The sequence below is a fragment of the Ahaetulla prasina genome, chromosome 1, assembly GCF_028640845.1.
Source record: "Ahaetulla prasina isolate Xishuangbanna chromosome 1, ASM2864084v1, whole genome shotgun sequence".
NCBI lineage: Eukaryota > Metazoa > Chordata > Lepidosauria > Squamata > Colubridae > Ahaetulla > Ahaetulla prasina.
In genome coordinates, this window is record NC_080539.1 from 45,748,333 (window position 1) to 45,774,415 (window position 26,083).

Below are 26,083 nucleotides of genomic sequence, written 5' to 3' on the forward strand. Positions count from 1 at the left end.
CCTATGTCTCCAGTATTTCAAATTATCAAGGTTTGTGAGTGTCTCTATTTGGACTCTAATGAATAGATCAAGACCTTTTTAGTTCCTGGAGATGTCCAAAAGGAATGTTATGTTCCTTGATGGACAGATGAATCTACACTTGGTATGCAGGTATGAATTGCCGATATGCTTAGTTTGTAACATGTAAGTTAAGTGAGTCTTCAACAAAGAAATAAAGAAAATGACTTTTAATTAATTTAGTCAGTTTGAGTTGTTGAGTTGTTGTTGAGTTGAATTATTATATTTATCACACATATTTCCAGTCCTTTCCCCCCTTTCCCAGTCCAATGGGAAGAATGGGTAACTATGTAAAAAATGTAAAGGGGCTTGAGACGAAGTCAGCAGAATAATCCCCCCTCCCAAAAACCCTCCAAAATGAGACTAAATTAGGTAAGGCAGGAGAAGCTAGCAAACAATTGAACTTGTAAATGGGTCAGATCCTACCAAACATTGCAGAAAAAACTTTCTTGAAAAAAATAACCCAAAGTATTGCTCCAGGATTGGCAACCTGTCAACTCCATTCTAAGCCCCCTTATTTATGTCACCCAGAATGGAGCATATACAGTTAACTCCGGCCTTCCCAGGGCACACATACATACCAGTTCACATAAATGAAACAAGAATAGGAATACCCATGTAAAAAGGCAGCACATCCAAACCTGATCTGATTAGATTCTCAGACACTCACACAATGCATATACATATGCACAGACCCACAGAGGGAACATATATACAGGGAAGGTATTTTTCCAGGTTGCTGAAATGTAGCTGCAATGCTGTGCTTTTATGGAATCTACAGTACAGAATATACAATAGTCCTGTCTTAGTCAGCAAGAATGAAATGAAGGATTGCATCATTACTTTCTCGGTGGCCCCAAAGTGGAGTCTGTGTGATGTATTGGCTGGAACGTTGAGCTGAGACTAGCAAGACATTGGTTCAAATCCCCATTGAAGCATCCCACTGACCTCAAAAGTGGATGTGAAGATGAAATAGGAGACATACAAATATCGTAGATATTTTTCCTAGTCTTTCTGTAAGGTTTACATAATATAAATGGACTTGTCACCTACTACATGGCTCAGGGTACGAAACATATTAGACTGTATAAACTCTGTCTTTTTTTCCTCTGCTTTCCTAGCGTATTTATTACCTGTCTCTGGAATTCTACATGGGCCGAACACTTCAGAATACGATGGTGAACCTGGGTCTGCAGAATGCCTGTGATGAAGCTATTTATCAGGTGTGTTCCACCTTGGGTGCTCTTCAGTTTGTGTAAATAAGGAAGCAGGAGGTGTTTATAATATTTTTATGGATTTAACATTATAAATAATGTTAAAATTCAGAAAGTCTCAGTTTTTGTATTTTTTAGAAAAGCTTCTTTCCTTCCTAGTTTTTCAGGAAAATATAAAATATAAAAATGTGTTTTCTTTTTACACATATGATCATGTGCCATGAGCCTTTGGTGAAAATCAATAAACTGACATACAGCCTGGGTGATACCTGAGCATTACATAGATAGTATTTAATTTTACAATATCAGCTTTGAAGATTAAATCTAGTCAATTATGTAATCCTATTTTTAATGGAAAATAATTTCAGTTTCAATAATTTCACAATGAAAGGATGGTCTGCATATAGGAGTCAATATAATGATTCAGCAAGTCAGGTTAAAAGGTTTATAACACCAGAGAATCATAGGTGCGTTCTTTTGCAAATTAGGTGAATATGAGTTCCTAAAAAGCTTTCTTCCTCTGGTTCTAGTGGTAACAGAATAGAAATTAAACTCAGAATCTGTAAGATACAAAATGAAACAAGGAAGGAAATTAGCAAATCATTAGCAATCACATTCCTCTAAATTTGGATATAAAATAAGAGCTACAAATTTCTGCACTGCACACACAGCCCAGCTAACATTGCAGATATTGTACTTCTGTTACTGGAATCTCTTCAACATTTGCTGCTAATCTACTGATTCACAAATTGAAGAAAATGGACAGATTTGAGCATAATTCCAAGCTATTTTTGTATTTTAAACTTCCGATCACATTCCCCCCCCCCCCAACCATCAGATAAACTTTAATTTATTCGATTTCTTGTTATTCCATTCCTGAAAATCTTGAAGGATTAATCCATAGCCTTTGAGAGTGGAGTACTCTTCCTTACAAATCCTGACTTTTATTTGTTCAAAAGGAACGCCAAGCCATATTTTATACAATAGTTTATGAGCCTTATTTCACAATGCAAATACATCATTTTTCTCTCTCTCTCTCCTTTTTCTCACTCTCATCTCAATACTCTTATCAGTTTGATACCTGGATGCAAACTACATTAATAAAGAGCCTGATCATTTTTTAGAGCCTTGTAAGGTTTCAGCCTAATCCGCCCACAGCACTTCTTTAAATGTTTATTGCTGAAGACAGTATGACTCATGGATTCCAGGCCTTTTGGCAGAACTGCTAATGTGATTTAGCCCTGGACAGTTACCTTGCTATCAAATTCACAAAGAGCCAGATTTTCTTTCTGGGCAAGGAGAAGTTGTTTTGTTTGGAAAGAAATCAAGCTGAGAATGTTCACCATGGAAAATGAAAAAATCAAGGTACTATCAGCAACCCAGACTATATACCTATGAGATCCATGATCGGATTTCCAGACAGTTTAGGTTTTGGTTAAAAGCAATTGAAAGAGAAGAGAGGATGCTCATTCTTGGTCTGAACTCAAAAATTGGGGAGTTCAGGGAGTCCTCCCCTCCCCTCACCGCCACGCCACGCCACGCCACGCCATATTAGGTTTCCCACCAGAAATAGTTCTGGCTGTTTTCTCTAAGCAATATGTAAACAACAAAATACCTTATCCCACTAGACTTGAAATCCTGGGCTTGGAAAACTTGGAACTCCGTCGCCTTCGACAAGGCCTAAGTTTAACTCATAGAATCATCTATTGTAATGTCCTTCCTGTCAAAGACTACTTCAGCTTTAATTGCAATAATACAAGAGCAACCAATAGATTTAAACTTAATGTTAACCGCTTTAATCTAGATTGCAGAAAATATGACTTCTGTAACAGAATCATCAGTGCTTGGAATACTTTACCTGACTCTGTGGTCTCTTCTCATAATCCTAAAAGCTTTAACCAAAAACTTTCTACTATTGACCTCATCCCATTCTTAAGAGGACCATAAGGGGCGTGCATAAGCGCACAAACGTGCCTACCGTTCCTGTCCTATTGTTTTTCTTTTCTTCTATACCTTTATATACTATATAACCTTTCTCTATGATAGTTACATATATTGTTGTGACAAAATAAATAAATAAATAAATAAATAAATAAATAAATAAATAAATAAATAAATAAATAAATAAATAAATGTAAGCAGGGAGCAATTAAGATCTGGATGAAAAGGAGGGGAAAAATTAACTTCCCTTCTGTTCTAATTAAAAATCGGACCTTCAGATTGGACTTCTGTATCTCCACTTCCTTTGTCCTCAGTTCCACATGAGCAACCATAAGTAATCCATGTATGATTCCAAAGAGTTTGAAAAAGCCACAGAGTTGAAAGAGTGGGTTCTTCAGCCACGGTTAGGAATGACGTCAACAAAAAGAGCAGAGATTACAGCAGGTACTAAGGGAAATATGAAAGAGGACCTTGGTAGAAACAAAGGAATATTCTATTTTAAACTGCAGTACATTAAATGTGATTAGATCAGGCTGTGGGCATATTGTTTTGTTTTTCAAAATAAGCTTTCTAAGTCCAGCTCCCCCTTAGATGCATTTCATTACATATCATAGATCTGAGTTAAATATTTTATAAGTGAAATACCCACGGGATGATCTCGGGTCAGTCTCTTAACCTGACTTATCTCTCAGGGTTATTAATAGGGTCAATCCTGATAATACAAATGTGCATTTCCCAAATCAACAGATGACTAGATTCAGATGTGGTAGGTAAATTAGAGTCTATCAATTGTTGGATTGGATTGAATTGTTGGATCAAATTGTTGGATAGCCATTTGTCTGAAATGGTGTAGGGTTTCCTGCCTGGGCACGGGGTTGGACTAGAAGACCTCCAAGGTCCCTTCCAACTCTGTTATTATGTTAATTGGACAAGGGAGACATTGATGCTTTGTTACTTCCCAGCTGGGAGTAACCATCATTCAGTTAGAACACCAAATTTCTACCCAACTAATCAACCTATACAATTTTGAAATCTTAAATTTTGAAATTACATTGTATGTCAAAAGTAAGATATAGCTAATTTTATTATCATTGCTGATGTAAATCATTTTCTTTTTCATTTGCTGATAAAGTAACATGCCAGGATTGACCGTATTGAGTAAAGTTTGCTCTGACTTATTAAAGGTGATTTGAACGAATTAACTAAATCTGATTAATAAATATTTTAAATAAAAACAAAAACCTATTTAGCGTCGCGAGGTGTATTTTCCCAGGAAATGTGTCAGAGGTTGAGAGACCATGTCCTCTTATCAGTGAGATGATTTTAAGGTATTTCACACAAACAGATATTCATTCTTTCAGTGGCCTTAAATTTTTCAATGTTCATAAAAAGCATAGAAATCCAACCTAAATTATAGAGTGTAGAAATTAACTTTACTCCAAGATCAGAAAGAAGCAGAGTTGTTCTTCCTTTAGCAGAAGGTTAGAATGAAAGAAATTGCAAATTCCAAGTAGAACACTTTAAATTTCATGGTATTTTCTGTCTTTTGCTTACTCCTCCCAATAGCTTGGCCTTGACTTAGAAGAGTTGGAAGAGATTGAGGAAGATGCTGGCCTTGGCAATGGAGGACTGGGGCGTCTAGCAGGTGAGCAATGACCATTGATGAGAAGATGCCAGTACGTTTCTACAGAGGAAGACCATTTGTATTGCAATCAGGGGGATAAGAGGATTCAGAGAAAATGAGGTGGTGGAGTGTAGCGCTGATAAAATAGGGTGCAGAGTTGGAAAGGCTCTCTGTTAACCAACTGCCTTGTTAAGCACCTTGCTGGTGTGAGTGTGAGAAGCTGAATTCTTCATTGTCAGACTTTGTCAGCATGGCTGTACTTAGATTGTTCTACACGGAGCTGTAACAAGCTTTGATGAAATGCAGACCTGTTCACAATGCAGATATAAAGACTACAAGCCCTTTTTATAGAATTTATATTATATGAATTAAAGTGTTGAAACTTTTTTTTTTACCTAGTAATAATCTTTACATAACAACTCTGAAACCTGATAGTATATGCCTGAATATATGAAGATTGGGGCCGAGAAAAAGTGCCTTTACTAAGGCCATTTTGTGAGTTCATGGAAAAGCTGAAATAAAGACCTTTCATGTTTTTAGCTCAATCTCTTAGCCACTATTCCATTCCCATCCCTCATTTGTAACGGGGTAGGTGGGTGGGTGGGAGGTGGGCTTGCAGTCTTACAAACACAAACACACTGAGTTGTATCAGTAAGATCTGCTTGACTGGGTGTTTATTTCTGTTGGGCAATAACATGTGTTGGTTCTTTTCCATGACAGCTTGCTTTCTGGACTCTATGGCAACACTGGGGCTTGCAGCCTATGGCTATGGGATCCGTTATGAATTCGGCATTTTTAATCAAAAGATTGTCAATGGCTGGCAGGTGCGAGAAAGATCACCTTTATTTCTATCTGTCTTGTCAGGTACTCCTAGCGATAATCAAGCTTGAGAGAGGACTGTGATGGTAGCTAAAGCTTGTCCAAAGCCTTAGGGAAAAACAGCAGGAAAGAATGTCAGTTGCATAAGTCTACTATCTGACAATCTTTTAATCATAGATACCCAAAATTGAAGCCAAGTCTTATCTGTAGACAAAGGCTATACAGGTAATCCTTGTTTAACAACCATTAGTTCAGTGACAGTTCAAACTTACGATGGTGCTGAACAAATAGTACTTTATGACTGATCTTTGTACTTGCAATGGTCAAAGCATCTTGACCGCACGTCATTGTGATCCAGGCACTTAACAATCAGTTTGCAATTATGTGCTGCCTTTTTCCACAGTCATGCAATTGCCTTTTGCAATCTTTGTTACCAGCTTCTAACAAACAACGTCAGTGGGGAAGCTGGCAGGGGCTCACAAATAGTGACCATGTGAGATTATGTTTAATGAGGGCGCAGGATTTGCTTAATGACGGCAACTGGAAGTGCCAGAACTGCCATTGCTAAGCAGTGTAGTCACACGATGTCATGTGTTGTGACCACATTACTTAGCAACAGAACTTCTGATCCCAATTACCATTATTAAGAAAGGACTATCTATCCTTTATTGCCAAGGAGGGGTCCTACCTCAGAAAAAATGCAGTGCCAAGTGAAGCCAGTGAGGACTTCTCAAGTGGTCCCTCATTGTGGAGCTGGTATGGACTATTTCTTTTAATTAAAGACACTGAGGTTGCATTAATATATACCCATCACATTACCTCTAAGGATGGAGTAACTAACGTGGGCATCCACTTGTTAGGCTGCAGATCCTGTGAAGTGGCATAATACCATTGAGGTAATCAAGTCCAACCTTCAGCTCAGTGCAGGATTATAGATTCAGCTTGAACATATTTATTTATTTATTATTTACATTTCTATACCGAAGACTCAGGGCAGTTTACAGCCAAATTAAAAAGACATATACAAAAATTAAAACACAATATTTCAATTTAAAAATCTGATTTCATAGGCCGAATATTAAAATAACAAGTAATAAAACCACCCATTAAAACTACCCTTAGGCCAACCCTGCTTGGTGAAATAAAAAAGTCTTGAGTGAAGACTTTTTATCCAGTGAAGGTTGACACATTACTCTGGAAAGTGGGTCTGCTATCAAAATAATATAAACTGAAATTAACCTGTAGAGCCAGCTGTATGTTGACTCATCCTTACAAAACATATTTTACAACTAGCTCTTGTAAGTAATTAGCATTGCCAGTTATAAGCACTAGATGCAACAGCTGATGGCAGCTTGGTGAACACCAGTATCCTAGGTTAAGTATTGTTCATAAGGGCAAATTTGAGAAATCTTGTGGAAAAGCCTGATGTGCCCATATTTAACAGGTTATCCTTTAGATTGCTGGCATCATAAAATGCTACTGTCATGATGCCACACTTTGAAACTATATAGGTGAACTAAGGAACCATACTATAATAAAATTAATGCTGGCAGCATCTTCTAAGATTTTAGCCTCAAATTTTAAAATTGTCATAGTTTGTGCACTGAGAAATGTATAAGATACTTTCATTATAAGTGGGTTTGTTGGAGATGCTGTTATATGCAGCCATTTTAATTTTTTTTCATATTCCTCACAACGTAAGTCATTTCTACTCACTACATTACTACTAACATGTGCAGTTACTAAAATTTCTCCATTCATTTTTTTCATCTTTTGTAAATGTTCTACCAAGAAACATAAATACATATTCTTGTTTATATTTTGCCATTTATGTACAACTGGCAATTGTTCATTCCAATTTCCCTGTCAGACATATCTTCTGGAGTCATATACTATTTTCAAATGAATTCTCATCGTGTCATAAAATCATCTTTAATGTTTGCTACAAATTATTCAGTTTCTCAACATGGCATAAAAAGGTACACACACACTCATGTCCCCAATTGACCACCTCTAACAACACCAGAAGTTTTCCTTTATACTGTACATTTATTCCAAGACATCACCAATCCTTGTCTTAATCCATGTGCAGTGTTGAACAATTTGTTAAACATTCTATCACATGCTACTCTTACTGCACTTAGGAATCAACTTTCAACTCTATATTTGTGCAAAGAATTCCTGCCATGGTGGTGCAGTGGTTAGAATGCAGTATTGCAGGCTAATTCTGCTGACTGCTAGCGGTTAGATCCTCACCAGCTCAAGGTTGACTCAGCCTTCCATCCTTCCGAGGTCGGTAAAATAAGGACCCAGATTGTTGGGGGCAATATGCTGACTCTGTAAACCGCTTAGAGAGGACTGTAAAGCAGTGTGAAGCAGTACATAAGTCTAAGTGCTACTGCTTTTGCTATTATAAGCAATTCAGTTAGGTTTATTATACTTTCACAAAATCAACAAATGCATAATAAACTTCCTTTTTCATAGTCATATATTTCCCAATGCATTGACTATGACAATTAAAACAAAGATATATATTTAAAATTAGAGAGACTGGAAAAATGAAAAAGATCATTATTTGGCACCAGAATGACTTGCAGTGCTGTATCAGGTAAACATATTTGGGAAGGGTACCCCCACTTCCATTCAGCTATTGAAAAAGCTCTTGTTCATTAATCACAATTCATTGGCTGAAGAAGACAACTTTTTTGGTAACTCATTTCTCCTTGCTTTAGGTAGAAGAAGCTGATGATTGGCTGCGCTATGGCAATCCTTGGGAAAAAGCCCGCCCTGAATACATGCTTCCTGTACATTTCTATGGTCGAGTAGATCATACTCCTAATGGGGTTAAATGGGTTGATACTCAGGTACGGCTTTTAAGGATACATATGGGAAGCCATTAATTACAAGGACAAAATAGCCAAAATGGATACATTATATGGTGGTAATGGTTTGGAGATTTTGGCAATAGCAATGAATATTTGTCTACGTATCCTCCATGTTACAAGGATAATCAACCAGTTTGCTGGATTACAATTCACCAGTTTGCTGGATTACAATTCACATTGAAGGGTTGGGTGAGAACAGCCATTTAGTAAGGTAATGATCAGAAGTAAGAGCAATGAATGCTGCTTGAATAGCTTTGCCAACAAACAGACACTAGGAATGTGTCAGTAATGCAGTTTGAATTATTCTAGTTTTTAAGATGATTTCATTCTCAATTGTTTGGGAACCAGACAGAGTCAGCTCTGAGTCAAATTTAATTGTAATTGCATATGAATGCCTCCACAAACATTGTATGAATTGATTCAAATCAGATCAATTTCCATGCAATTGATTAAGAGATTTGATTTTATTTGCTGCCGTAATCTGGTACCTTCTGGATATTTTAAGAATACCATCACCATAATCCCCAAGGAGTATAGGCAGCACATAAGAACATCAAATTAATAAAGCCGTGTCTGGGTTATTAACCTAAAAAAGAAAAAATTGAGGAAAGCCCTGTTATGCAAGAAGAACAATGGACTCAGTCCACTATAGACACCTCTGTAAAGGTGTATGAAAACACCATGGCATGGCAAGGAATGGGAACATCGTTCGAGATTACAAGTCTTTAATTATCCGAATGTTTGGATAATTCTTCAATTCTCAAAAGAACAGATTCTGTTTTATTTTTCTGAATGACATGTGAATTCTAAAGGCAGAATATCCTATGGCACTTTAGAAACAAATGGATTTGTTGCGCATGAGCTTTTGCAAACATGAGAAACCTTCAGAGCAATTTAAAACATGGGCTTCTGTGCTTGCAAACCTTATTTGGACCTGTTATGGCTGCAGCTTCTTTATGTTTTCCACATAGATAAATGGGCCACATTTGTTGCTGAGCAGCATATAATTGGTTTAAACAGCAGTGCTCCTTAGAGAGATTGACTAAACGAATGACTAGAGAGACATTCAAAACTGAAATTTGGTGCCATTTTTCAACTTTTTAGGAATACATAATTTTCCATAGGTAGTTGTAATTAATCACTGTTTCATTTTTCACTTGTTAGGAAATACATGACTAGCCCATAAACTTCTTAGGTTTTTTTTTTTAATCAAGTCATTTGTTGCATGTTGACAGCCTCATGCTATCATGAAGTAGATCAGAATTGGACAAAACAACTTACCAAGCTTGTGTCAGTCAGGACTAGATCCCAATTTGAATAGTCTTCCACAGTTATTTACTTGTGTATTACAAATAATTTTATGCCACTTGAGTCTAACAAATTACCACATGTAACTTAAATGCATATGAAGAGCCTGGTTGGAGCAAGCCAGCAAGCCACCATTCTGTATCACATGGATACCCTTTCATTAAAACGTAAGCCTGTTTAAATCAAAACAATGTCCTGGAATCATGCCATATTAAAATATGGTTTGTTCTATTCTGGCTTAATATGCTTTATGAATTTAAATATTTAAGGGTTATTCAATAAACTAATAAAGCAATATTTGGAATGCCATTGGCACATTTTGAAATCCCTATTCTTAAAAGGGGCTGAGGGCACAAATTTATTTTTTTAAATAAATTTAAATAATTTTTTAAAATTTATTTTTCTTATACTAGATTTTTTTGTTTTGTTTTGAATTTCTTTATACTTTTATATATTTAATATTATTCCTTTATATTCTAATATTTGTTCTTAAATTGTATTACTAATTTTAGAAGAAATTATGATGACCACACTAAAAAAAGAAGCTGTCACTTCAAAACTTTTCTACTGAAGCAAAAGGCACTCAACTTTTTTGTTTGCTTTGGAACAAATGAAAGAAGTAGCTTGCTTCTTCCTTCCAACCCAGAAAAAGGACGTGTTTTTGTTTTTACAAAAAGTAAAGTAGAAGAGACTGTAAAACACATTCTTGGTCTCATGGCCCCATTAAAGAAAAAAAATTAAATCCCCCCCCCCCGCTCCGTTTTGGAAAGAACAAAGAACCTGCAGCCTATAAGCAAGCAAGTAAGTGAGCAGCATATCACAGGGAGGCTGGGGAAAAGCAGGTCAGTGAAGTTTTTTGCCGGGGGGGGGGGGGGGGGGGGCCTTGCGGGCGCATTTTGTTTGTGCATGCTGGATAGATTGATTGGGCAGAGGGTAGAGAGAGCTGCAAGTGGCGGTTGGAGGAGAATGAATAGACTGGAAAGAATCAGGCCTAGTTGGCAGGAAAGGCCGGTTCATGCATGTCAGAAGGAATTTGGAGTAGCCAAGAAAGAAGACATTAACGGAGAGCTAGATGGAAAAGCACAGGAAAGAAAACAATTGGACACAATGGAAAGAAGAAAGAGTGGGTGGGTAGGAAAGATGACCCAGACAGAGGGGCAAGAAGGCAGCATTTTGGGTAAACAAAGTCTGGTCAAGTAGAGCAGATGGGAAATGCAACTCTAGATAGACAGAGGAGGACAGAGAATGGGGTGGAGGGATCTGGGGTTTGTGTTGTAGCTTACTCTGAACCACACAAGGCCCCTTGGAGTAGCTCCGAATTAGCGTATTGCATGAAACCTAGTGGGGTTTTGTTCTTTATGTTGTTCTGCTAACAAAGACATTCTTCAGGAGATATTGGAGACCGTGAGAGAGTTAAGGCTGCTAAACTGCCAAGAGTGGAGAGAATTACATAATTAAGTTCACTTCCAGCCCCTTCAAAGAACAGTCTTCTTTAAAGCTTCATTTAATAACATCTGGGACTGAGTGCCAAGTTCCTTTGCAGGTTAAAGAACATCAGATCCTTCTTTGTTCTGTCAAGTGCTTGCCTAGCAAGACCTGTGGAGCCCCAGTACTGAACTTTCTTAAATGCCAAGTTAAAGAGAGGCGTGAATTCTCTTCTTTTCTCCTCTGCTTTTTCTACTGGGAATGCTTTACTTTTGAGGATACAAGGGTCTATTTTGCTGTTTAATATCTATTGTTTTTTTAATTTGTCTCATGTTATTATTTGCAATATATTAAGTCAGGCTGTTTAGAATTGTGAATCACATTTTTAAAAACAAAATGAGCAAGATACACTTGAGTGAACAATTGCAGTGCCCTTTAGTTACAGGTTATTATCATTTTTATGTCACTTTATTTGATCTCTTGCTCCACATTAGATTGTTCTTGCCATGCCTTATGATACACCTGTTCCAGGATACAAGAACAATACAGTGAATACCATGAGACTGTGGTCAGCCAAGGCACCCAATGATTTCAACCTTGAAGAGTGTAAGTAAAGTTTGTTATAATAAGCATTTATTTATTTCATTAGTTATTTAAATTCAAGTTTGCCCTGTTTGTTCCTTATATTTTGAGCATTAGTCTTTATGGCTGATCCTGGATCTCTCTCCTCCCACCCCCCGTCTCCTGTTTTATATCTGAGTTCCCCTTCCTTCTCATCACTGCCTACCTCATTGTTTGACTGGTTGTCTTGGGGTTTATGATTGGGATTGGGTCCTAAAGATTCGTTTCCCTATCCTTCGAATTTTAGTTTAAAGCCCGTTAGAGCCCTTTAGATAAGCTGAGGCAGTTATTTTCCAAACATATTCTTCCCAGTTCTTGTGAGATGCAGCCAATCCCCTTCCAGAAGCCCTTCATGTAGGTAATGTAGACCATGATCTGGGAATCCAAATTTCTCTCGGTGGCATCATCCCTCAAGCCAGTAGTTTAAAATTCTCCTAAAATTCTCCATTCTCTCATTAGATGTTGACCTCATATTGGAAGTAAAGAAGAAAATAACCATCTGCGCTCCTATTTCTTTTGTTTTCATGCCTAGTTCCTCATAGTCTCTTGTTATTTCAGGTTCTTTGTTTTATCATTTGTCCCCACATGAAATAGGAGAAAAGGATAGTCTGTGGTCTTGATTATGGCTTGATTACTTCCAACTCTGTTCTTCTTTGTTATTCTATTCAACGTTAAAGTTTTTCATACATGCACATTACCTGTTTAGAATCTAAGCATGTAGAAAAGAAAGTTTCTGTATATTTTCTAAGTATGTTCAAGGGACATCTAAATAATCCAGATGACACAACTCTCTTCTCTTCAGTATCTGCTATATAAAAGGAAATGTTAACAGAACATATAGTTGGGGCCAGTTTATCTATTTCTATTCTATAGAAATATTTCTGTTCTATAGAAACTGAATGTATGCATGCATATGCAAAAGTATTTTTATCTTGACTGACGTCATGAAAAAAAATCAAAAAGAGAAATCTGGCTCATAAGAGACTCATAATTCTTTGTCCCTTGATAAAAAACTGCTTCCCAACTCTATTATCCACAAAAGAAAGGAACCTGGTTATTGCCACTAAAAGCCGCTTCTTTTCTATAGCAGGATGGTTTGGAGAGGGAGAATTTAAAAGGGGCAATGAAGGCAGAAGCGTTAAACTCCAGTCACCATGGGCCAAATTTCTGCTCCTAGCTCCTACTTAAGAAACAAAAATTACATGTCCAATGAATTAATAAAACGTGTGCAAAGTAACCATTTGGTAGCTGGTATTCTTTCCCCCCCCCCCGAGAACACATTACAGTAGATAAACACAATGAATAAAGCTTCATTTAACCTCTGAAACCAAGCCACACTAATTACCGTACTGAAAACCAGAAAGTCTTTTACACGCCTCCTTAGAAACGTACAATCCATTATTTTTTCCAAAATAAAAAAGATGGTGAAATCCAGTTCCAGATTAAGACAGACTGTTGAGCAAATAATCCATGTATTTACTTTACATTTAAAATAAATTTAAATAAATTTCTAGTTGAATTTGAGTTACAAGCTGAAACTTTTGAAAATCTCAGTGAACAAAAAAGATAAAAGGGTAAGGAGAAGTTATGAAACGACTGCTGTGTAGTGATAAACACATACAGCTCTTGGAGTATTCCATTTTATTGATGTAACTACTCTGAGATATATCTTCATTCTCTTCCATAGTTAATGTTGGCGATTATATCCAAGCTGTGTTGGATAGAAACCTAGCAGAAAACATATCCAGAGTGTTGTACCCCAATGATAATGTAAGTATCTGCTGCATTGTGCAGTGTAAGTACAGTTTAAGTGCTTCGTTAAATCTCTTTTGGCCACAAGTGAATTATGGATTTCATTTGGCTGCTTTTCTGCTGACAGTCTTAGAAAAACTATTCATTTCTGTGGTTTGTGTGGGAGTCTCCAGTTTCCAGTTCTCCAATGAACTTCTCCCCATCTTCAAAAAGCCACTCCTGATGGAAGGAGAAATACAGAGGCTATAGTAGGAGTGTCAAATTTATGAAAATTATGAAAGGCACAAGTGATGTCTTGCTTGCATGGATTTACTCAGTATAATTTTCCTTAGTTCATCTTGCTGCATTCCCTCCTGTGTTGTTAATAAAGAACCAGGACCAGCACAATACACATACCACTTTGCAGTAACCTTTTCCTCTGCTCAGATAGTACTTTTACATTTACCTGACTAGACCCAGTTCAAGGTCACTGGATATACAATGCAGGGAGAATTAAGTGTCCTTAAAGTCCCATTTATTTTCAGAAGAAATTAAGAGTGTCTCCATGTTCTTGGAAAATAGGAAAAATCGAGGGATGCTGTGGCTCAGTGGCTAAGACGCTGAGCTTGTCGATCGAAAGGTCGGCAATTCAGCGGTTCGGATCCCTAGTGCCGCGTAACGGGGTGAGTTCCCGTTACTTGTCCCAGCTTCTGCCAACCTAGCAGTTCGAAAGCATGTAAAAAATGCAAGTAGAAAAATAGGGACCAGCTTTGGTGGGAAGATAACAGTGTTCTGTGCGCCTTTAGCGTTTAGTCATGCTGGCCACATGACCACGGAGACGTCTTCGGACAGCGCTGTCTCTTCAGCTTTGAAACGGAGATGAATACTGCCCCCTAGAGTCGGGAATGACTAGCACATATGTGCAAAGGGAACCTTTACCTTTACTATGTTCTTGAGATCAGTACTGATCCACAAATATGAATGTGAATGTTTGTCCTCTGTAAAAACTTATTAAAAGAAGGCTGCCTTTTCTTTAAAATATGGACCTGAGATAGGTTTAATGAGTATTAAACCTGATTGGCAAAGTCCATCTCATCTCTTTCTTTCACCGTGGAAAAGAGCTTGATTTTTACGATCATTGCCATTATTAGCCTGCCTACTTTTGGTTTCTTCATTGTGTTGCTTCTGACATAGACTAATACAACCTCCTTTTCCCCTCTGTGTTCCTAAGTTTTTTGAAGGAAAGGAATTGCGTCTGAAACAGGAGTACTTTGTGGTAGCTGCCACACTCCAAGACATCATACGACGATTCAAGTCTTCCAAATTTGGATGCCGTGACCCAGTGAGGACCTGTTTTGAAACCTTCCCTGACAAGGTGAACATTTTACATGAGGGCTTGTATAAATCTTGAAATAAATAAGTAAAACCTGTGACTTCTCAGGAAAGAACAACTGAATGAAAAATTGCTAGGAACCTTCTACCACTGCACTATAGAGAGTATCTTAACTTACTGCACCTGTGTATGGTTTGCTAATTGCACAGTGGCAGATAGGACAGCACTCCAGAGGGTTAACATCATTGCCCAGAGGATCATTGGTTGCCCTCCCCCCTCCTTGGAAGAGCTTTATAGCTCCCACTGGCTTAAGAAAGTTCAAAACGTTCTTAAAGATCCATCTCATCCTGGGCACACACACACACACCCTTTTTTTTTTTTTTTTTGAACTATTGTCATCTGGCAGACGGTACAGGAGAATAAAAGCAAGGACAAATAGGCTGAAAAACAGCTTCTATCCCAGAGCAGTAACTATGTTGAATTGTTGTATAATGCAATATTAATGCAGTATCAGGGGTTTTCAATTCAATTGTGTAGAATGTGAAGGATGTGTGTTTTTGTTTTATTTTTTTTATAGTTTTTTTATGCATGATGTACAGGAGGATGATATTTAATTTTGTTGTATGAGGTGCAATGGCAATAAAGTAAACTACACTTAAATCATTTTAATTTTAAAGAATACCTTTATCTCTCTCTCGGACAATGTTTGGTAGTCTTTTGATGTTAAGAAAAGTAAAACCAGAATGTTGCTTAACACTAGAATCCCCTGAAGTCCTGTTGGACTGATCTTTACAGTACTATATAATGGTCTGCATAGAATTATGCCATTCGTTTTATTTTTGTTGTTATTTAATACCATAAGGTTTACATGGTTTAGTGACAACAAATTATTAATAAATTCTATATTAGCAAGCACTTCCAGAATTTTTTATGGATTTAGTCAGATTTTATAAATTTTACCAATCATCTTTGTCTTGGAACTGGTAAGTTGAACATCATGAATAATGAAGGAGTTTATGAAACTGTCTGCAATACAGTATCAAATTCACAAAACAATATTCAAACAATAAGCAATAAGCACCAGTAATGAAAATGGGATAACATATTTTATCTATTTTAATTTTCATCTTCCTCCAAATTGCATAATTGGATGAGGATTTGGTTTTTCTTTTTTTAAAAAATTGTGTGTGCCGTTTTTATTATGTTAGTATTTTTTCCTGCTGTGACAACGTGGAAAGAATAGTTAAGAACTTTAGAAAAGTGAATTGATATGATTGCACAAGAGTAGGAAAAAAAGGAGCAGACTGGGAGTCTGGCAGATTATGTTCTTGGAATGAATGAACAATTGAAAAAAACTTTCTAAGTAGCAACCCTAAATATTTCTTTAGCATATTTTCTGTTTCTTTACTTCTAATAGGGATTCAAAGTTTATTTTTGAAAACTTTATTAAATATCAAATCCAAGACATGGCCACTGGCCAGATTATGTTTGACTGAACCAGTGTATTTCCCTGAGAGTCCTTAATATATTTTTTTCTTTTTATATCTAGGAATTGAAATTTAGAGTAGCTGGTCTGGGGTCACCAAGTAGCCATCCGCATAAAATGAAATCAGATTTTCCATTGTGCTTCATGGACTCACTGGACTTTTTCTGGATGGAAATAGTGGAGATTTTCATATTAAGGTTTATGTTGTCCATTTTACAGGTTGCCATTCAGCTAAATGACACTCACCCAGCTCTCTCCATTCCCGAGCTCATGAGAATTTTTGTTGATGTTGAACAGATGGATTGGGATAAGGTAAGAATTGAGTGGAGGCAGGAAAGACACAGCTTTCGATCCCCTACAAGTTTTTTCAGAAACTGCCAAGAGATTTTCCTTCTTCAACCTGATTTACCCCAGATATCAAGGGAATGCATTTTTCAGAATTTCTAGCCAGGATGATGAGAAGCTAGATTCTTAAAAGTTACTGATGGTACAATGGGTATTGGTCTCATTTGAGATGGTGATGAGTCTGCATGTAGACGGAACATTGAACAATTGGCCTTGTGGTGCAGCTGGAACAATCTGGAGCTGAACATGCTTAAAACTGTAGAGATGAGAGTGGCTTTTAGGAGGAGTTTTCCTATTTTACCACCTCTTACTATACTAGACAACGCAGTATCAACAGTAGAGATCTTCAAGTTTCTGGGTTCTATAATCTTCCAGAATTTGAAATGGACACCTAGCATTAGAACCATCATTTAAAAGGCACATCAAAGAATGTTCTTCCTGCGTCAACTCAGAAAATTCAGACTGCCCCAGGAGCTGTTAATACAGTTCTACGGAGGAATTATTGAGTCTGTCATTTGTGCTTCTACAACTGTCGGGTTTGCTGCAGCAACCAAACAGAACAGGGACAGACTTCAACAGATAGTTAGGAATGCAGAAAAAATAATTGCAACCAGCCTGCCTTCCACTGAGGACCTGAGTATCGCATAAGTGAGAGAGAGGGCTAAGAAACTATCTACAGACCTCTCACATTCTGGACATAACTTGTTTCAACTAGACACAGAGACAGGTTTTGATTCTGTATGTGATGACTGAGGTACTCCTATAATACTTCAAGCTCTCTACTTAGCTCTAGTACTATCACCAATTGAATTTCAGTTTCATTAATGTGTGCTATTTTCATTAATAATGAGCATCAGCATCAGTGTAATCTCCATGGCAAGTATCAGAAATTAGTGCTATTTGAAGTTATGATCATTTGTTTTCAGCCTTTAGAAGTTGCTTCTACTCACACTAATTCATTTGTCTCCTTCGTTCTAGGCCTGGGAAATCACAAAACGAACCTGTGCATACACCAATCATACAGTGCTGCCTGAGGCCCTGGAGCGCTGGCCGGTATCTATGTTTGAGAAGCTCCTGCCAAGGCACCTGGAGATCATTTATGCTATCAACCAAAAGCATTTGGATGTAAGTCACCTAAATGGGGGGAAAAAGGACTTGGGAGAGACAGAGAGAGGATACCAGAGGTTGGCAATTATATAGCCTCATGAACTCACACAGTGGCCCAGTGAAAGGAAGGGAAGGCTCAAGACACTGCAAAGTCTTGGTGCTCTCGTAAGATTTCACTAACCTCATGTGAAGTCATGAAAATCCTCAGAGTTTTGATGATCTTGTAAGAATTTGATCATTTTAAAAGTATTTTTTTTCATTTTGTGTGGTTTTGAACATTATTTTGCAGGTAGATGCTTAATGTATGTAACCCTACATTACTAGTATCAGATGAAGCTCACTGAGATAGCTTAATAGCAAACCAGAAGAGACTTAATTTATCACTTGTAGTTGAATGATAACATACATCAGACGTAGCAGTTTTATTGAATTTGTTTAACATTCTCTGGCCACCTTGCTGCATAGCAAAGAGCCAGTATTTAGCTCTAGCAAGTGGATAAAATAATAGCATGGGTAGAATCAATCATATCTGGGCTTCAGATTCTAGTGGTCTTGCAACAGTTAGTAAAACAACATCAGTCATCCATCTGGTACCTTCATATTTCTTGTGTTACAGTGTCCACAATTCACTGCTGCTCACAGTACCAAACTTCTGGAAAGCAGCAGTCTGCTAAAATTGTTAGGCTTAGAAACTGATGAGTTGACCATGTAAATACATTTAAGGATATCTTTGTTAGTATGGCCTAGCATATCTTTTTCAGTGTCGTTGATATCATCCTTGAATAGATCTTGATGTCTTTTGTTAGAAGGTACATTATTCAAATTCTGCATTTGCAACAGCTCAAAAGTGCGAAATGATGAATGTCAAAACTCTGATGGAGCTGGCTTTTCTAGGGGATGATGATATTCTTTTTAAAAAATGGAGGGGGCATTTTGGAAGAGCAATAAAATAGTTTCACCTCTCCTGAACTTTGGAGGATTTGTTCATGTTTTTCAGTTTAAAAGAATTCATCGTGAGATATGATTTACTTTGTTGTCCTAACATTCCTATCGTTTTGTACATTCTGTTAGTATGTGGCTTCCCTCTTTCCTGGAGATGTTGACTGCCTCCGAAGGATGTCTGTGATTGAGGAAGGAGACTGCAAGAGGATCAATATGGCCCACCTGTCTGTTATTGGTTCTCATGCAGTCAATGGAGTGGCTCAGATTCACTCGGAGATTGTGAAGAATTCTGTGTGAGTCCTGCTTGTTTCTCTTTTACTTAGTTTATAAGTAAGCTATCTATCCTGGTGTTCTTCATAGAATGCCTCTGGTGGCTCAGCAGACTAAGTCTGTCTGTTATTAACACAGCTGCTTCCAATTACTGCAAGTTCAAGTCCTACCAGGCCCAAGGTTGACTCAGCCTTCCATCCTTTATAAGGTAGGTAAAATGAGGACCCAGATTGTTGGGGGCAATAAAAAGTTGACTTTGTATATAATATACAAATGGATGAAGACTATTGCTTAACACAGTGTAAGCCGCCCTGAGTCTTCGGAGAAGGGCGGGATACAAATTCAAATTTTAAAAAAAATGCCACTGATCCGTGAAGCAGTCCTTGCCTTTTCTTCTCATACATATTTGCTGTCTTCCAAATCTGATTTAATTTAATTTTTTATTAAAATAAATGATTTTATTCATTTTGCACATAGCCTGGAAAATAGAAGTGCTTAGTAGTGAGAGAAAAAACTATAGATGTTAAGTTTTAACAAATTATGAATGAATGAATGAATGAATGAATGAATGAATTGATTCCTCAATTTGTATTTTGGGTACAAATTTACATAATAGAAGACTCCCCACACAGAGAAACTTAATAAGTCTAATTTAATATAGTCCTTCTCTGTTATTCTTAAATATATGCAGCTTGAATTATTTTAATCCAGACAACATTCCCCATTTTTAGAGGCATAGGATTTTAAAAGAATCCTTCCTTTCGCTGGGTACATAGAACTTGTCTGCTTCATCCAATGGTTATCATGTCTCACTTTAAACTTCTCATTTCCATCACCTGCAAGCTTTCCGCTTATAAACTATTTCCCAAATATATCTTCATCTTGATACATTTCCTAGGCATAATCCATTTTCAGGGGCAGATAACTATTAATTATTCTAGATTATAATCTAGTAGTTTCCAGATGGTTTGCATTTCAATTTCTATCAATCAGTGCTCTGTTGCAAAGTACTTTTGGAACTGTAGTCCTGAATATCTGAAGATATTAAATTGCTTTCACTTTGTCAGTGTTCTTCAAACAGAACAGAAGTACTTTGGTATATGTGGAAGAGAGCAGAATTAGCATTGCTCAAGATCTGGATTATACTTTTCATAAATATATCGTATGACTACATTCTCTTTTTAACGGTTGCATTGAGCTGCTAAAGAGTTAATGGTGCCAACTGGCACCAAATAATGTATATTACATTCTGTTCCTTTTAAAACTATCTCGCTCATATACATTGTAGATTCAAAGATTTCTACGAGATAGAGCCAGAAAAATTTCAAAACAAAACCAATGGTATCACTCCCAGGCGATGGCTTCTGCTGTGTAACCCAGGACTCTCTGAAGTCATTGTGGAGGTAAGATACAAGACATATCAGCCAATAGCAAATGCTTGTAGACCTATAAGAGTGAACCAGATTTCATCTCAGTATCAAAACATTGCCACTTATGTGACTGTTAACAATTGGAAACGTACATAGTGATAGAAGCATTCAGCTGTGAAGAATATATCAGTTCTGTTAATTATAATTTTTATTCTCTTAATATACAGAGAATTGGGGAAGATTTCCTAACCGATCTTAGCCAGCTAAAGAAGCTGCTGGATTTTGTCAATGATGAAGCCTTTATTAGGGATGTAGCTAAAGTTAAACAGGTAATAATTGCAACAGACACGTTTCTCTATCTATTATCTACCTATCTGTCTCTGTCTGTCTTCCTCCCTGTCTTCCTCCCTGCCTGCCTGCCTGCCATTTATCTGTCTATCTATCTATCATCTATCTTTCTACACTGATAATGTTACCTAGTTAGGGTAATGAAACATCTGCAAGAAAACAAGCAAGCTCAGAGAGCACCAAAGGACCCCTCATATCTATCTATCATCCCTATCTATCGATCTATCGATCTATCATCCCTATCTATCGATCTATCGATCTATCTATCTATCCATCCATCCATCCATCCATCCATCATCCTCACAACCATTTGTTTAACTATTGTTAGAAGAATTATTTATTTAGTAAACAAGTTTATGTAACCTGTCAACTCACAGTGAAGTTACAACGGCCTCAGAAAAGTGATTTATGATGTATAGTCACAATTATGATCATCATACTACCCCTGCAGTCATGTGATTGGTGATTGTAATTTGGGTGCTTAGCACTTGGCTCACATTTACAACCAGTTGCAGAATTTGGCTGTCACATGATTGATTTGCAACCTTTTTTACTAATTGCTGACAAAAAAATACCATTAGGGAGGTGTGATTCGTTTAATGACCATAGCAACTATGGTGATTTACTTAACAGCTGCCATAAAAATTGTCATAAAATCATGTCCAACTCAACTTATGACTTCAACAATTTAGGAAGGAAATTCTAATTCCAGTTGTCATAAATCGAGGACCACCTGTATTTTCCTCTAGCTAGCTTTCATTTATTTATTATATTCATTTGCATGCTACCTCCTAGCAAAACTAAATTTATATTATATAGTAGATAGTCTTTTTTTAAAAAATTCCATTTAGGCCAGGCACTTGAGTTGAATGTCTGTTTAAATTTTCCAAGATCAACCTAAAATGTCTTTTTGGCAGGAGAATAAACTGAAGTTCTCAGCATACTTGGAAGAGCAGTACAAAGTGAAAATTAACGCATCCTCTATGTTTGATGTGCATGTCAAGAGAATTCATGAATACAAGAGGCAGCTCCTCAATTGCCTACATATAATCACTCTCTATAATCGTGAGTTTTTTGCCAGCATCAAAGCTTTTAAATCCTTTTAGATAACATTAACAATAATATTACTATCTCAGTGTGGGAAAATAATATGTCTATATGAAAGGATTTGGGAAGCAAGCAGAAAGTAATCTGAAGAGATAGTGTGTGTGTGTCTGTGTATGCACGCACACGCATGCGGATATATATGTTTGTAGAAGCAGCCATGTCTTTTTATTCTGAATATAATGTTCCAGCAAGCTTGAACTTGAGATTTCCAGAAACTGGCCTTTGTTAACAATGAAGAAGCATATTCAGGAACCTGACCCGAAATGCATACACATAATTGAAGCCTTGGTGAGATCAAAATCTTAACAGTGAAGCTTGTCATAAACAAGCAGGCAAAAAAGATCATGTAATATTTTGCAAAATGGGATTGGTATGATTGACGTTTCATGGTAGGAATGTGATAAAATAGAATGGAATATTTTTTATTGGCCAAGTGTGATTGGACACACAAGTAATTTGTCTCCGGTGCATAAACTCTCGATATACATACAAGCAACTAAGTGATAAAACATAAATCACAAGATATAATTATATGTCATAAGGTACAACCAACAAGTGATAGTGATAAGATACCAATAGGAGTACCGTATGTTTTGCACCTAGCTTTTAGGGAGGAAAATAGGGGGAAAAAATCTGCCTCTGCCTCCCAGCATCCGTCAATATTCATCTGGCTAGCATCCTTACAGCAAACAGCCTTGTTAGTTTCAGCATGTTATCGCAGCCTGATTTAGCACGAGCAGCTGATTGGCGGTTGAATCGGCCTCCTGGAATAATGCCGATCAGCTGTTCCAGGCTGCAGGGATCGCTGCCACCTATCGCCGCCTCCACGTGTCCCATTTTTGGCCTCTGCATACTCCATTTTCAGCCTCTGCGTCCTGTTTTCGGCCTGTTCCAGGTGGCGGGGATCACTGCTGCTGACCACTGCTGATCACCAGCAGCAAATGGTGGCGATAGGTGGGGATCAGTGGCAGCAATTACTGCTGCTTGGAATGGGGCAAAAATGGGACACACATGGGGAGGCCAAAAACGGCCAAAGGGTGGGGGCTGGCAGGTGGGCGGGGATTTGGCACCATTCGTTCTATAAGACGCACAGACATTTCCACCCACTTTTGGGGTGGGAGAGTCTGTCTTATAGACTGAAAAATACAGTAGGTAAAAGGAAAAGTGAGAAGGATAATAGTAATACAGTCCTACTACATGATTAGATATTAGGCATAAGAAGAATACATGATTAGATATTAGCCATAAGACAGTACTGTGGGAATTACGTGTTTAGCAGAGTGATGGCATGGGGGGAAAACTGTATTTGTGTCCAGTTGTTTTGGAATATAATGCCATATAATAGTGTCCTGAGGGGACAAGTTGAAACAGTTGATGTCTAGAATGTGAGGGGTCTGTAGATATTTTCACAGCTCTCTTTCTGGCTCGCGCAGTATACAAGTCCGCAATGGAAGGCAGGCTGGTTGCAATTGTTTTTTCTGCAGTCCTAACTATCCGTTGAAATCTGTACCTGTCTCATTTGGTTGTTGTACCAAACCAAACAGTTATAGAAATACAAATGACAGATTCTATAATAGGAGCTTAATTGCTGAAAGTTCTGCCTTAGTTTTGAAATATTCTTTGCCAGGCATTTTTAACCTAACATTAAAACAAGTCTGTTCACTCAGACATGTGTACAAAGCTGAGAAATTACAATGAGAATTAGACAGCTTTACTTATAATCTCACGGCAACGTAGGTTGTTATTGATAAAGTATGTATTCCATTTGCCAAGAGTTGGGAATAACTTTTAGGAAGAACTTTTTCCCGATGGGAAAGGTTACCTGAAGGACTTCCAAAGTTGAGGTCCGTACTATCAGATGCAGAAATGTATTTCCACTTGAAATCCCAAAGGTCTGCTTGAAAGAGCAAAGAACTGCCTTCTGTGTAGGGTTATGGTATATGCAGAACCTATTCAACAGGCAGAGTGATTGACTTTTCTGAACCCAGTGCTAGACTGGATAACTCAGCTTTTCATTTCCTAAATTTGGGTTCTTCCTGTTATACTTTATGATAATAAAATCCAAAAACAATTGCACAGCATTAATTTGATCTTTGTATAAATATTGCTGCCCACAGAAATTGTTCATTGCTGTTAATACTGTATCTATGCAACAAACGGCACACTATTATTCTTGGCCAATTTGATAATTTTTTTTCAGAACTACAAATTCTCCCTTATGGGAAACAAATATAAATTTGTCCTAAATTTTAAATTTTACATAATTTTATTGCTTTTTTCCCTTCATTGATATTCTTACCTTGAAATAGGAGTTACAGATGTCACAGAAAGTAATTTTGTGGAATTATTTTTGTTATTTTTTTTCTTTTTTAAAATCATCCATTTTAAAAATCATTCTCCTCCATCTTAATCTTATTGCTTTTTTTCAGGCATCAGAAAAGACCCTAAAAAATCCTATGTGCCAAGAACAATTATGATTGGAGGAAAGGTAAATAATTTCAATGTGAAGCTAAGTTTACTTCTTAGTACTTAAGACTACACAAATATTTATTCCTTCCATCCATCACTGCCAGCCTACACACTTCACATTTATGTTAAAATTTGAGTTATTTAAGGATGCAAAAGTAAGAACTACTCATGCCCAATATTTTTAGTCTTTTTGTTTCCTTGTGTAATTCAAACATTCTTTTACTTGGAAACTCAGCATATTGAAATAAGAACTCCTGGAGATTGACAATTCCTATTGTGGTATGGATTTATTTAAGGTATCTATGAGTTGCAAACCTCAGCAAAGATTAAGAATAAAAAGCCAGATATATAGCAGGGAGCCTCTAGTAGAATAGATCAAAGCTTCCTTTGATTTTATATATAGAAATGTTCACATATATCAATTTGTGGCACTCTCTTTGGGAATTAGGTATTTCAGTTGATAAATTCAGAAGATGGCTTCCTATTTCTTCATCATTATCGCCATATAATAATAACAGAATAACAGACTTGGAACAGAAGACCTTGGAGGTCTTCTACTCCAACCTCCTGCTCAAGCAAGAGACCCTGTACCAGGGGTATCAAACTCACAGCCCACGGGCCACATCTGTGCTTAGATCTGGCCTGCAGGGCCAGCCTGGAAATAGCAAAGGATCGGCCCGCACTGCCTCTGCTAGCAAAAATGGGGTGCGGGGGGCCCGCGCACAGCTCCCTCACAACAAGTTTTGGCCACCAGAGTGCTGCAGGAGGCCTTCCAGGCCCAAAACGGGGCCTCCAGAGTGCTTTAGGAGGCTGTCCTTAACGCAGAAGGTTATAAAAGGGAGGAAAGGTACCTTTGAGTTATTTAACCTTTCAGGCTTGCAGGATTCTGCTACTGTAGCCTATGTCAATAATTTATAGTTCTAGATTTCCTATGGAGTCAGTTTCTTGATCAGGTCTCTCATAAGGTGATCAAGTAGATCAAGTAAGTATTAAAAAAACAATTTTTATAAGTGTATAAAACCATGGGTGTGGAGGTGCAGCCCCGTGTCACGCTCACCATGTCCACGCCCACCCGCTGGCCCTCTGAGGTCAAACACAACCCTGATGCAGCCCTCAATGAAATTGAGTTTGACACGCCTGCCCTATACCATTCCAGACAAGTGGCTGTCCAGTCTCTTTTTAAAAGCCACCAGTGATGGAGGCTTTTAAATAATTCTGAGTAGTGGTTTCTTATTAAGAAATCCAGATGTTATATTTTGGTATTCATTTGTCTTGAAACTTTCATTACTCTTTTTTTTTTTTACTCTTAAGATATTTTTCCTTTTCATCCTCCAGGCAGCTCCAGGCTACCACATGGCAAAAAAGATTATCAGATTGATCACGGCCATTGGAGAAATTATCAATAATGACCCCTACATAGGAGATAGACTCAAAGTCATATTCTTGGAAAACTACAGAGTATCTCTTGCTGAAAAAGGTAAGTCAGTTTTGGAAGCAAGTTGGCCTAGGACCTAGGTAGTGCACAACTTGTGCCTTTCCAGTTTCTGCTGATCTCTCTTTTCTTGCATACCTTGCTTATGGCTATGCTGACTGAGGTTGTTGGAAGTTGCATTTAAAGAGTTGCATACTGTGATCCATGGCTGACTGGCTTTTGTGCAAGAAAATATACCCTTTCTAAATG

At 37.4% G+C, this 26,083-nt stretch overlaps 1 protein-coding gene across 1 annotated transcript in view; it reads left to right on the forward strand.

Moving 5' to 3' along the window:
* PYGB (glycogen phosphorylase B) overlaps positions 1-26,083 on the forward strand; it is a 52,467-nt gene that overhangs the window by 15,685 nt on the left and 10,699 nt on the right. The window contains exons 2-16 of the mRNA XM_058165029.1: positions 1,179-1,280; positions 4,779-4,857; positions 5,557-5,660; positions 8,388-8,519; positions 11,768-11,879; positions 13,582-13,664; positions 14,857-15,000; positions 16,664-16,756; positions 17,768-17,914; positions 18,968-19,131; positions 20,397-20,511; positions 20,706-20,807; positions 21,744-21,891; positions 24,363-24,421; positions 25,738-25,879. Of these exons, the coding sequence (XP_058021012.1) occupies positions 1,179-1,280; positions 4,779-4,857; positions 5,557-5,660; positions 8,388-8,519; positions 11,768-11,879; positions 13,582-13,664; positions 14,857-15,000; positions 16,664-16,756; positions 17,768-17,914; positions 18,968-19,131; positions 20,397-20,511; positions 20,706-20,807; positions 21,744-21,891; positions 24,363-24,421; positions 25,738-25,879 (1,726 nt within the window). The remainder of the gene's footprint in view (positions 1-1,178; positions 1,281-4,778; positions 4,858-5,556; positions 5,661-8,387; positions 8,520-11,767; positions 11,880-13,581; positions 13,665-14,856; positions 15,001-16,663; positions 16,757-17,767; positions 17,915-18,967; positions 19,132-20,396; positions 20,512-20,705; positions 20,808-21,743; positions 21,892-24,362; positions 24,422-25,737; positions 25,880-26,083) is intronic.